General features: G+C 44.7%; 1 protein-coding gene across 1 annotated transcript in view; it reads left to right on the top strand.

Annotated features, from left to right (window-relative positions):
* Positions 1-262: 262 nt before the first annotated feature.
* The window catches only part of LOC119383039 (protein RRP5 homolog), an 81,231-nt gene continuing 69,098 nt past the window's right edge, over positions 263-12,395 (top strand). The window contains 5 exon segments of the mRNA XM_049413025.1: positions 263-412; positions 742-850; positions 2,781-3,071; positions 10,624-10,791; positions 10,849-11,082. Coding sequence (XP_049268982.1) covers positions 402-412; positions 742-850; positions 2,781-3,071; positions 10,624-10,791; positions 10,849-11,082 — 813 coding nt within the window. The 5' untranslated portion in view covers positions 263-401.

Raw genomic sequence — 12,395 nt, 5'->3', positions numbered from 1 at the left:
TTACGAATCGATTCTGACATGTCTATTTCTTATTTTCGCTTAATGAGGATAAGAATATCGGCTTCCCTTGCTTGTCATTGGTGTGGTAATGCTATATAAAATTAGAGTAATAATTGTTGCATTAATTTGTAAAAATAGTGTGAATGAAGAAATGTTATGATAACTTGGCCAACTTATCTCTATCAGCTATTTGGTCTGTCAACTTGTACTCATTTCCGCACGTGTCGCTAGTGTCGCAATATTTTCTTTTTTGCGGCACGTTTGCGGCGTGCGAAAAACGTGGTTGATGCGCTTGATGTGCTAGAATTGCTACGGATGATATTGGCAGAAGTAATATAACGGTGTAATTACCGTCCATTAACATTGCTTGTACATTTCGTGCGTGGGTTCAGTGCCGTCCAATGGCAAAAATGTGAGTGAATCGAAGTCGTTTATGCGAGATCGGTGCGTACTGATAGACTCACGTCAGAGCATGCTGAATCGATCAGTGTTATGCCATTGTCAAAGACTTAGGTTTTGCCTATACCTTTGCTTATGGTTTTACGCTTCCTAAGCGATTAATAACATTGCTATTGCCAAAATTTGAGGCTTTGTGCATTGTGCTAGGTAACCAAGCATTGTGCCATGGCCACGAACGTACTGTTGTATGCGCTGTAGGAGCGTAAGCGGAGAAATAACGTTAGCTTGCTGATGTCTGCTTGATGATTTTGGTATCTGTGCATTTGTGGGCTTCATGTACAGGAGCAAGTCGCTGGAAAACATGGATGATGGCGAACTGCCTCGTGGTGAAGAGCACAGAACACCTTCCACTGTGAAGCGATCCGCTCTCGAGAAGGATGATCTGTTCAAGGTGAACACCATGTTTTATGTTGAGTGAAGTGTTGGCCTAATACGTTGCTACAGATGAACTGAATTTTATGCAAATGTTGGCGTCCCTGTTCTTGAACGAGGCTATATTAAAAAAGTGACGCCAATTTTTCAAATTTCACACTATTTAATTATAATGAGGTTGATGGCGGAATATACAGACCATAGGGCAGCTCATAGGCCGTGATGCAGTCTTCCCCAGCGTAGGATAGCAAACCGGACGCGCGTCTGGTTAATCTTCCTGCCTTTCCTTCCTCTTTCTCCTCTCTCTCTTGAGATATGAACGAAACAGTTACTGCTACCGAACAAAAAGAAATCTAACTTCATATTGGTTGATACTGGATCATCAAGCGGTCTGGAATACATTTCATCGTTAATTTCGTCATTATAAGTTATTGCGCGCCTTGATTGCTAGGTGACCTTATTGACCCAGGTTGCTTGATGAGCTTTGTATTTCAGCCTTAGTTAAGACTGTCATTTCAAGTAGTTGGTAGAAAGCGACCATTTGCATGAACATTCTTTAGGCAGGCTGTAATAATTTAGCAGCTATTATCTTGAATATATAAAGCCACATGTGCACGGTTCACCACTGTCCACTCTTGTTGGTATAGACATGGTGCATCCTTGCCGTGTTCTCTACAACACAAGCGAAGTGGTGCAGGTGCACAGTTCCACTGAGGTGGGGCTTCGTGTTGTCTGCTACAGTGCAGGAATGCACTGTGCCCGCTATACTGTGAAGCTCACCAAGCTCGGTGCATGGTTGCAGCAAACAGGCTTGTCTTGACGGCATTATCCGGACATGCTAGCTGGATGGCAGCTTCATTGACCTCAACGATGCATTATTTACATATGAAGGAAGATAACAGGCACCAAAACCATTCTGTGGGTAAGGTGACCCCCTAACTAACTGCATGAGTTTCAATGCCTAATGACTTCCTTTGTATATGTAAATAACACTTGTCATCGAGGCCGATGAAGCAGTCGTTCAGCTAGCGTGCCAAGATGGTGCTGTCGTGGCACGCTGCCACGCTATAGCAGATGACACAAAGTCTTGCATGGAAGACCCTGTGTGCGCTGGTGCTCTGCAGTACATGATTGCGTTGCACCGTGTACTGCGGACGACTGTGTGCAGTGCTCAGTGATTGGAGCACATGGCTGCCAATGCTTCTTATGCCACCACCGAGTGCTGAGGACATCAAGCTTATTCACTGTGGTATACGTGAAAGTCGGAGGCTTTGTGCCACTGCGATTTAATTTGGTCTTCTAGTGCACTCTTGTGGCGCGAAAAATGCTCGCTGCCATGTAGGTCTAGGCATTGCATTTCAATCGCTGAGCACCATACTTACAAGTAGCAAATGCAAAGTGTGAAACTGAGTATAAATTCAATACCAAAAATAAGTTATAATTCTACTTTAAATTTTGGCTTTGCGCACACCCTCCTTTTTTTTGTGGAGAACATGTTGAAATATAACAAAAACAAAATGCCATTGGTGAAGATGAAATTCATTTCTACATGTCACATGCAGAGCTAATTCAGCTATAATTGTGCCTGAAACCATCTTTTGCTAGTGCAGTGTGCGAATGTGTTGCTCAGCCTTGACAGTGCTAGTACAAGTGTTAGTAGTGCTTGCTTTGTGAGAGGATGTTCGCTAACCTACTGACCATGGCCATGAAAGTGTGGTGTTCTGGTTGTGTGCATGTCACTGAATGGGGGTGGGGCCAGTGCATTGCACTGATGAATGAGAAATTTTGATTGTCTTCACTCGCATCACATTGCTTCATATTCATTTCACTTTATTTCTTATTTTGAAGAGCTGTTCACTTATTTGTCCTTTTATTTTCTCATTTCTTATTGTGTTGGATGAGTGATCAGTGTCATAGGGCTGTGCACAAATGAGAAATACTGCTTGCAGGCCCGTGACAGCGACCTGCCGAAAAAGCGCAGTCGTAAACGAAAGAAGAAGAAGTCAGATGAAGATGAAGCTGAGGAGGATGAGTCATCATCTGTAGCTGTGGAGCCACTGACAATTCGTCTGCTGGCCGAGGGTTTGGTGGTGCTGGGCCGTGTGCAGCAGGTGCAGGAGTTTGGCCTGCGTATTTCCCTCCCAGGGGCCATCACGGGCCGAGTATCCCTGACCAACATCTCACAGCCGTACAGCCTGCTGCTGCGCCAGTTTGCCCAGGGGGTCCAGGATCAAACCACAGTGAGGCTTTTCATTGCAGAAGCTAGACTAACTGACTTCTAGTGTTAGGTATATTGATGGGATTTAACACCAAAAATTAACATAAGGAATATGAAACAGGAGGCTCTATAGTCTGATACAACTCCTAAACGGCGGATGCACACAAGCCTGCACCAGTGGGGCGTGCTCTCCTGAATGACGTCATGAGCCGGATGGCTGGTGACTCTGCCTTCGGATAACATTTCCGAGTGCATTTTCTTTAGTCGCAGAGGCGATCGGCTTCCGCACTTCGGTCATCTGGGCAGGGCCTCTCTGGACTTCTTAAGTTGTATACGACTATAGATTAATTTTTGACGTCGTTTTGTAATATGGGCCCAAAGTTCTCAACAGTATGACATCTTTAGCCACGTAAAAATCACATAGTGTAAAAAGATGCATGACCTAGCTAATTAGAAGCTCTCCTCTAGTCCAGGTTGCTAGGAGGGGCTTCTGTGTTATCACTTATAAAAAGATGTTGAGTGGAAAAGTACTTTTATAAGATTGCTCTTGTCTCTTTATACTTGCAACGATCAGTCATCAAACAGTAATGTAAAGTACCCACAGTGATGACTTAGCGGCTACGGTGATGTGGTCCTAAGCACGAGGGTGTGGGTTTGACTTCTTTCAGTGACAGTCACATTTCAGTGCGAGCAAAACGCAGGAACGCCTGTGTACCTAGATGTACGTGCACATTAGGCTTCGTGTGGTTAAAGTTGATTTGGAGATCTACACAGCAGCGTGCGTCATGAATATGTTTTGACACATACCTGAAACCCTAGAATTAAATTTTTTGTAGTTCAGAGTTCAATCAATCAGTATGTTACAAGTCCAGCATATCATGTTTTCCTTGACAGGGGAATGGGGAGTGAAGTTCCACCATTCTTGTGGTACCATTTCTGCCTCTGTGGCAGGATTGTTCAGTTGTTGATGTGTGCATGTGAAGAAATTTTGCTAGAATGGGCACTGCATGGTATTTTGCTACTAGTGCTCCTTGAGCACACCTTATATTAATGTTAGAGCTAGGAGGCCTTGTCCTAGTCGTGTGATTGTGTACTGTCAGCACCTTGCTGCTTGCCTTATCTTTGTCTTCTAGAAATAGCTGTGAAAGCTGTAACTTCTGGCTTCACAATGTAGAAAAGATGCCACATTACATAAGGCACATTGCAGCAGCATATTGTAGGTACTTCTGGGCCCCAGTGCACGCAGTGCATTTACTCGATTCTAATGCACACCATTTTTTAAGCAATATTTCACCGAAATATCACATTTGCGTTGAAGCCAAAACTGCGACAGATCGTGGTCAAATCACATGCTCAAATCTCGGCTTCCTATCTCGCAAAGCTGTTTCATCATATGTGTGGTAGCTGAAGTTTCTGAAGTTGGCAAAAATATGTCATCATTGACCACTGCGTAAAACATGGTAGTCGTGACATGTTTCTGGCGCATGGAGACAGCTAGAACACAACTTTCAAGATTGGTTTCTGTTACTCAGGGGGAGCAACAGCTTGAATGTTGATTTGGACACCACCTATAATAGGCCTTGGAATGATGTTATCTTGACTACAAGCTTTGTGGCTCCAAGCAAGATGTCCGATTTTTTGGACATTGACTCTAGTATGGGACTGGGAAATCATCTGTGAAAAATGAAGGCATGCCTTTTGCTAAAATCAATGGCTTGAATCACCACAGCCATGCCCGCAATAGTTTTGAAGGCATGCCAGTTGATGTAATATTACGCATGGCCGTTGCTGGTGATGGGAGACTGCAGGTGCACACGTGTACAATTTAGGAACACATACTAGTACTACTATAGTCAGTTACAACCTAAGAAAAAAAATGTAAGCTCTGCCCACGGGACCACTGTGCACCTGCCCTTCACCTGTGAAAGACAGTCGTGCTAGTGGTTTCTGCTGGAACAGTAAGTACTTTTTCTTGGCTATTGTAAATACTATGCATGTTAGGAGCTAAAGGTTCATCGCTTCTACCTAAAACATTATTATGAGCAGGCTGAGCAGCAATGCCAGAATCCCTGACAAAATTTACCAAGACGTTCAAGCTTCTGACCTATAACGAGCGACACAAATGTGTGTATGTATGGGAAAGTCGACTATAATCTGAAACACCCGTGAAGTGCTTCACTTCGCGAAAATGAGTAAGTACTACTGGATGGAGCATTCGTTCAAATATTTTGTGGGAGTGACAGCGATGGCTGTGTTTTATGCCTGGGTCTACCAAGATTTCAGTGACGTATTTCCGTCATGGAAATTACGCGAAAACAAATGCACACGATCCGATGGCAAAGAAAAAAAGATCCGTCATCGGGAGTCGAACCCACGACCTCTCGATCTGCGACAACACATGCCGAGCATGCTATCCACTGTACCACAGACACACAGTCTCAATGCTTTAGAAACGCGCCTTTTATAACTCGCACTTTCACCTCCCAGTGCTCTTGGTCGGCGGGTTGGTGTCGGCGTCTGGGACCGGTAAAGTGAAGTAATGCATCTTGACCGTGGCCTCCGCGATTTCTCTGTTTTCTCCTGCACCGCGTCGTTTCTACGAATCTGCCCCATTCGGCGCGTTTCCAATATGAGAAGTGCAATTTTGTGAACACACGTCGTGATGTAGCGACATTACCCTTGGACTCGCTCATAGCATCCATCCATATTAAGGGGGGAGGTGGCGATCGAAAAAAACTTTTTTGTTTGTTGACCTAGAGTAATGAAATTTGGCAGGCATACTGAAGAGTGCCTCGAATAGCTATATATAAAGGTTTCATTGCGATATCTCGAGTAGTTTTCAAATTACACTATGTTACATGATCTGATGACATAGTCTGCTGGTGAAAAGCCTAGCATTGTAACAAAACATGCCAGGAAGGTCCCATGTTTGTTTGATCTTGCCTCAAAAGAGCTCTACACAGGATGACATTATTAAAAATTGTCTATTGCTTTTAGTTTTTTTACAAATAACATCCACATCAGCTTCATGTATTGCATCAGAACTTCTCACGCACTAATTATCACTTACACAAAAAACTAGGCCCTAAGCAAGGTAAAGAATAATGTCATCCTGTCAACAAGACTTCAAGGATTGAAAAAGAAAAAACGGAAATCAAAATCTGTGTAGTAGTTGCCAAGATATCTGCTCCACAAGCTGAGCAAGATGCCAAAAAAACAGTATTGAGAAAACGGCGTTTAAAGTTTGGCCTTCTCTAAAACACCTAAAGATAGTGATCCTTGTTTTTTTTTTTATGATGTTTCACTTCTTGGACATGTGGCCTTTCTGCAGTGTGCCTTTGTTCTTTTTTCATAACCTCCTTTTTTTTGATCTAAAAAAAAACCAGTATGGATTTCAAAACCAAGTTCTCTGTATGAAGAGTGGTGTGACAGACAAGACAGAAAGAAGATATTGCAATCTAATAAGGCCATATACTGAAATAATTACACATATTTCTTGTATTTATGCTGTCATTAGCATAATTAAGTCTTGCTTATTGATTACAATTAATCATAAAATAATTTTTATAAAGAGAAAGGTTTGTTGTGAGAGAAATGGCTCACACATCCATGATAGCCGATGCCTTCGTTCCAAATAGCAAACAGTTATGGCCAACATTAGTGGCACAGGGATGGCACAGGGATTTTTGAGCAGTTTATTCAATGACGCGAGTCGGGCAGATAAAAATTCGTCCCCCTGCTTCCTACACGGTCTTTTGCCGCTCTCGCGTATGAAACGTATTATCATTTCGGCCGACCGCGGCAACGCTAGTCTACGAGGCTTTCATTGTTTCAGAACATCCATAACGCCTGCGGGTTTGTTGTGAGAGATATCAAGCACGGCTCCAAGCACGTCTAAATTACATCACTAGTGCTTATTGATAGCACTCTGACCGCGAAGTGCTCGGCCGCGGGGTCCGTGGAGCCGGCGCGTGATGTGCTTGGTGACGGCGTTCGGTGACGATGCGCGAATGCAAAGCTACGATGTCGAAAACAAAAATCTGCGCGCAGTATACTTTGTATCGCATTTTCGGGTGCCGACGCGCGAAATTGCTACCGCTGCTCCGAGCAGTCCGTGGCCGTGGGGTCTGGACGATCGAGCTTGGCTGTCGAGTTCACTGCCGATGCGTAAATGCCCATCCGCGGTTCCGAAGTGCGGCGAGCGATGTGCTTCTTCGCTTGAAGCACATAGCCGCGAGCACGCTAGCGCGTTGTTGTTGCCCGCAAAGTTCGAGGTTCGTCTCGCCAAACGGCACCGTGAGCGGAGTTAGGCCTAGTGACGACTCCGAGCAGTAGGTGCGCAGGCCGTGGTGCCCGTTGCTTCAAAGTGCGTAATGCGTGGTCGTGAGTACAAAGAGTCGTCCCGCGATCGCCTTCGTCACGATGTCAGAAGTGCTGATAAACAGAACATCTAACCGTGAATCCGACGCCGAAGTCAACGCTAGAGTCGGTCCGAGACGCGCGTTTGCGATGTTCGCTAGGAGCGCGGCGCACCATCGTAATCAGATCGAACTTCCTCTTGCAGCTCCAAACTAAAGCGCAATTATATCTTAAGTGATCGTCGAGCCGTGAACACAGAACTATTGCGAACGTGTCACGAAGTAGCGCGATTCTCGACAGCCGTGAACTCGCGACACGCAGACGACGATCTCCCGGAGCGAGCATCGGACCAATGGCGAGGCGAGCTGGGGCAACATGGCGGACGCGGCCAATCGGAGGCCTCGGAACGTCTCTCAAGTGTTTGCTTTTTGTGCGCTTCTTTCTGAATGGAGGAGCCCGCTGAAGCGGGGAAATTTGAACACGGAGAAATGCCCTTTCCAACAAGCCCAAAAAGTTGGTTCCGGTCCGCGTCCATCGCGGAGCTACAATTTTTGAAAATCGCTGGTTTTTTGCCATTTCCACAATAATTTTCGCCACCTCGGAAGGCAAAACAAATTTTTCGAAGCACTTCTGGGTGGTTTTCAGTTTAGATATTTTGGAATCAGATAGAAAAAGGGTTCCAGAAACTGAAAATTTGATTTTCAGAAAATCGATTTTTTTGACATTTTTCGCATACGAAAGCCGCGTCCCCCCTTAAAAATAGCTCTGCGATGCGCGCCTGCCTTGGCCTGCCTCGCCTGATTGTAACACCGCGTTCCCCGTTTATGCTCGCCCCGAGGAAAGTCGCGGCCGGGTAGAGGGGAGGCAGGACGCGCATTGCGTTTCCCTCTAGTCCAGCCGTGGTGTTCTGTTTTCTCTTTAACGTGCCGCGGAATGACAACCTTAGTTGATGCTCTTCTGGCTACCACAACGGTTTGTCTAATCGTTGATCATGGACGTTAGTCGTCAGAATGGAGATGTGCCACCAAGCGTCAACTTGGGTACATCCATGTTAAACGGTGCTATAGCTGCCAAACACCAACAGACATTGAGAAAGCTCTCTACATTAAAGGGACACTAAAGGCAAATAACAATTTATGTCAGAGTGAAAGCTCAATGTATGACAACTTCTAAAACGGCAATATTATCAACAGCAGTGCCCTACTTACCGAGAAATTAAGCTAAATGTATCACATGATGAAACGCCACGAAGTGGGACATTTTTGAGTGATCCCGATGACATATGAGAGTCTGCCTACAATAAATCACTAGTAATCAAACTAGCAGCAATAAAAAACGAACCTTCCGTGTATCAAAAAACGTAATAAGATGCTGTTTGTTCGTTTCTGTTTGATTCATGGAAAAAAGAACCTCTGTGGCGTTGCCATGGGGAATGGCGCGCGTGGTTCAAAGGTTCCGTTTTCATCGAACTGCGCTTCGCCCGGCGCCCTGCTTTGCTCACGCGGTCGCATCTCAGTGGCAGTTTCGGGATCGCGTACTGCCGCGTGTGTTTTGCGTGCTCGTGAAAGTTGCTCTGACAGAAAGTTCAACAAAATGCCGCATGCATGTGATATTGCCGGATGCCCGAATGGTGCACAACGCCAGTGCTGCTGTGGGTCCCGTCACTTTCACTCTGCTGCTACTAGTGTCGGCGGCTGCGCAGTAAAGGCGGGCAACGTTGGGCACGACAGCAGTGACGTATGAAAGTCTGACTTCAGGTGGGTGATTTGAAGTGCGCTAACGCGATGCAGACCACTAAAACGTGATTTTAGTTCAAAATAAGCACTTCCTTGGCATAAAAGTAGCACTATGAGGTTTCTGGACCGCTATTTCAACAATCAACGTCAACTTAATATTTGCCTTTAGTGTCCCTTTAATGTACAGTAAACATTCAACTACTTCTGTAAGGACACATTGTACTTTCGTGTTATACCGATTCCTATGACGGAGGGATCAACCATGTTTTTTTCTTATGTTGTAACCGAGTATAGACACAAACAATGAACTTTAATTTTCCAATATGCCTAGTATTTACATGAGCAGAGGGAAAGTACTTACTCTTCATGTAGAAACCAGGTGGCATGACTCTCTTACGGAAGTGAATAGCAGGCTTACCGTGGTTCTATGGGTGGACCCTTTTTTTTTCTTAGGCTGTAACTGGCCATGGATATGTCTCATGGCAGTCACCCCTTTCCAGTTATAGTAAGCTTCACCGCAATGCATTTTGTGCTTGACCTCGTAACACCTCTGCATTGTGGCAAAGCTGACTTTTGGAATCCGCAGCGGCCGGAACCTAACTGGCTCTTGAGAGCGCTGGTTTCAAGGCTGCGAGATGATCTAACATAGCAATGGTAGTAGCCTCAAGTAATGCTGTTTCGGAACTGCAGTAATGAACGAGAGGTTGAAAGATAGGATGGCTAAGTGTTTCAGAATCTGAAATTTCAATCATCCTTATACATTGGCTCAATGGGTTATGTGGTAAGGCCACAAAGGCATTCGAATTATCAGGCATGTCTGAAATAAATCAGTTGACAGTACAAGGATCTGGTGAGGGAACAATTGGTGGTACTGAATTTTACATTTCTCATGTATGAAGAAGATCTCAGTTTGCATTATAACTGAGGGCATTACATCTTCGATTTCTGGCCAGGAGAAATGGATGCTCACTGCAATCTGGGGCATGTTAGAACGAAGTAGATGCTGTGGACTGTTTTATTAGTTTTTTTGCATTCTAATACTATAATAGAAGCTTTTGTCTGAGCTGCTCAACGTGCAGTGTAGCTAGGCAGCAAATGTCATCAAAGTATCTTCTAAGCAAATGCATTGAGCCAGCTATGTGGTACAGGAAAATGAGCAAATATTCATTTGATCTTACCAGCATATCAAACTAGTATCTGCAGTTTGGTGTGCTGAATATGAGCTTTGCAGTTCCAGGATTGGTAACTGAAAAGCTGTTTGTGATATCGTTTTTCATTACTGCATTACAGAGTTGTAAACTTAATAGCGGAGTTTTTAAAATTTTGCAATTTTCAACGGAAGTCTTGTTTTTTTTTAATTAATTATGTAGCACTCTGTGTTGGGCATATACGAAATGTTAAGTTTTTCTTAAATAATGCTGCATATTGGGTGTGATTGAGCTGCTCCACTGCATCGTCTGTTTTTACGATTCTCAACAGGAGATACTTCCCCTGCAAAAGCTATTCCAAGAAGGCCAAACTGTAGTCTGTAAAGTTATTGCTGCTGCTCCAGTGGAATGGGGATCTTCCAAGGTGTCTGTTGACCTTTCCTTGGATCCAGCTGCAGTGAATGCCTCGATGACACCATCTGTCCTACAGAAAGGAATGGTAGGAGGGACTACGAGTTGCTTGACTGGCATTCCTGATTGGGATCTCTTGTTGCAGGTACTCCAGGCAGCAGTGTCGAGCATAGAGGACCATGGGTACACCATGGATTGTGGAGTGGACGGTGTCACTGCCTTCCTTTCTCGGGCTGAAGCAACTCCATTCATCAAGCAGTGCAATGCAGGTCATGCACTTTCTGTTGGCCAACTGGTCCCGTGTGCAGTTCTGGCTAATACTGGAGGTGGCCGAGCCTTACAATTGACAGCACGACCTTCAACTGTCAATGCACCGCTGGTATGTATATATACCTGTGTCAGGTGTGAGGCACGTTTGTAAAGTGTTTGGCTCTGTGTGGATGGGGATTTTTTTTATTAGGTTTTATGTTACCCGATCTCAATCGACAAAGGGGTCTGTCAAGGAGATACAATCTCTCCACTGCTATTCACTGCTTGTCTAGAAGTACCCAAACGACTTGATTGGGAAGAAATAGGAATGAATATTAATAGAGAATAACCTAGGAATTTATGGTGTGCAGATGACGTCGTACTATTCAGCAGTGGCTGCGACGAATTGCAAAAAAACGATTGAAAAATTAGACTGAAGAAGCATGAAAGTAGGGTTGAAGATCAATGCAGAAGGCAAAGATAATGCTAGGTGGTCCGGCGAAAGAGCAAGAATTTGTGATAGACAGCTGGACCCTTGAATCAGCAGAAGAGTATGTCTATCAAAGCGAAATATTAAAAGGCGAAGAAACCAACAGGAGAGTAAAGATGGGTTGGTGCACATATGGTAGGCGTCCTCAACTTGTGACTTGTAACTTACCACTGTCACTAAACCTGGAAGTGTCCAACCACTACATTCTGCCAGTCCTAACATGAGGAGCAGAAACCTGGAGAATATCAAAGAAGCTAAGGACCACCCAGCATGCAGTGGAGCAAAAAATGATGGGCATAACCCTAAGCAATCAGAAGATAGAAGAGTGGAGCAGAGAACAAACAGGGGTACCTGGTATCTTAGTAGATATTAAAGCGAAAGAATGGACCGGGATGAAGCATACCAAAAATCTGAAGGGGCCACTGTCTGAGCGCCAGTGGCGTAGCCAGTTCAAAAGCATATATGCTTAACAGTGTGGCTAACTATAACAAAAGTTCAAAAGTAAACAAAAGCTGGGCTACGACGAGCAGTCCCGCAGAGTCCTGGCGAGTCTTCTTGCGTCGTGTGGGATTGCAGGACAGTTTTTCTCGAAAGCCTAGTTTCGCCACCTGTGCAGGTGGCATTCTTAGTGTATATACACTGGCAACAAATGAGCGGAGATCAACCAGTGTCACATATGGCCTTGTAAACGTCCAGTAGGGGGCCGCGGCTGTTGTTTGCAAGCTGATGGTTCAAGACGAATGAACCACGATGCCGGTAGTTCTCCTTTGCCCCACTTTCGTTCACGAGCTAACGTCGTCGCATCGTTTGAGTCGAAGCTATGTTCTGTGCAGGGGTGTGCATGGGTGCATATGTGGCGAAACGTCTATGCCATTTTGTTAATAATTGTTTTCGTTAAATTGAAGTAAACCTTTTACAGTCATGAATTAACCATAATTACAGTCATGAATTAA

This window comes from Rhipicephalus sanguineus, chromosome 1 (genome assembly GCF_013339695.2).
Source record: "Rhipicephalus sanguineus isolate Rsan-2018 chromosome 1, BIME_Rsan_1.4, whole genome shotgun sequence".
Classification (NCBI taxonomy): domain Eukaryota; kingdom Metazoa; phylum Arthropoda; class Arachnida; order Ixodida; family Ixodidae; genus Rhipicephalus; species Rhipicephalus sanguineus.
This window is presented reverse-complemented; position numbering and strand designations above follow the sequence as displayed.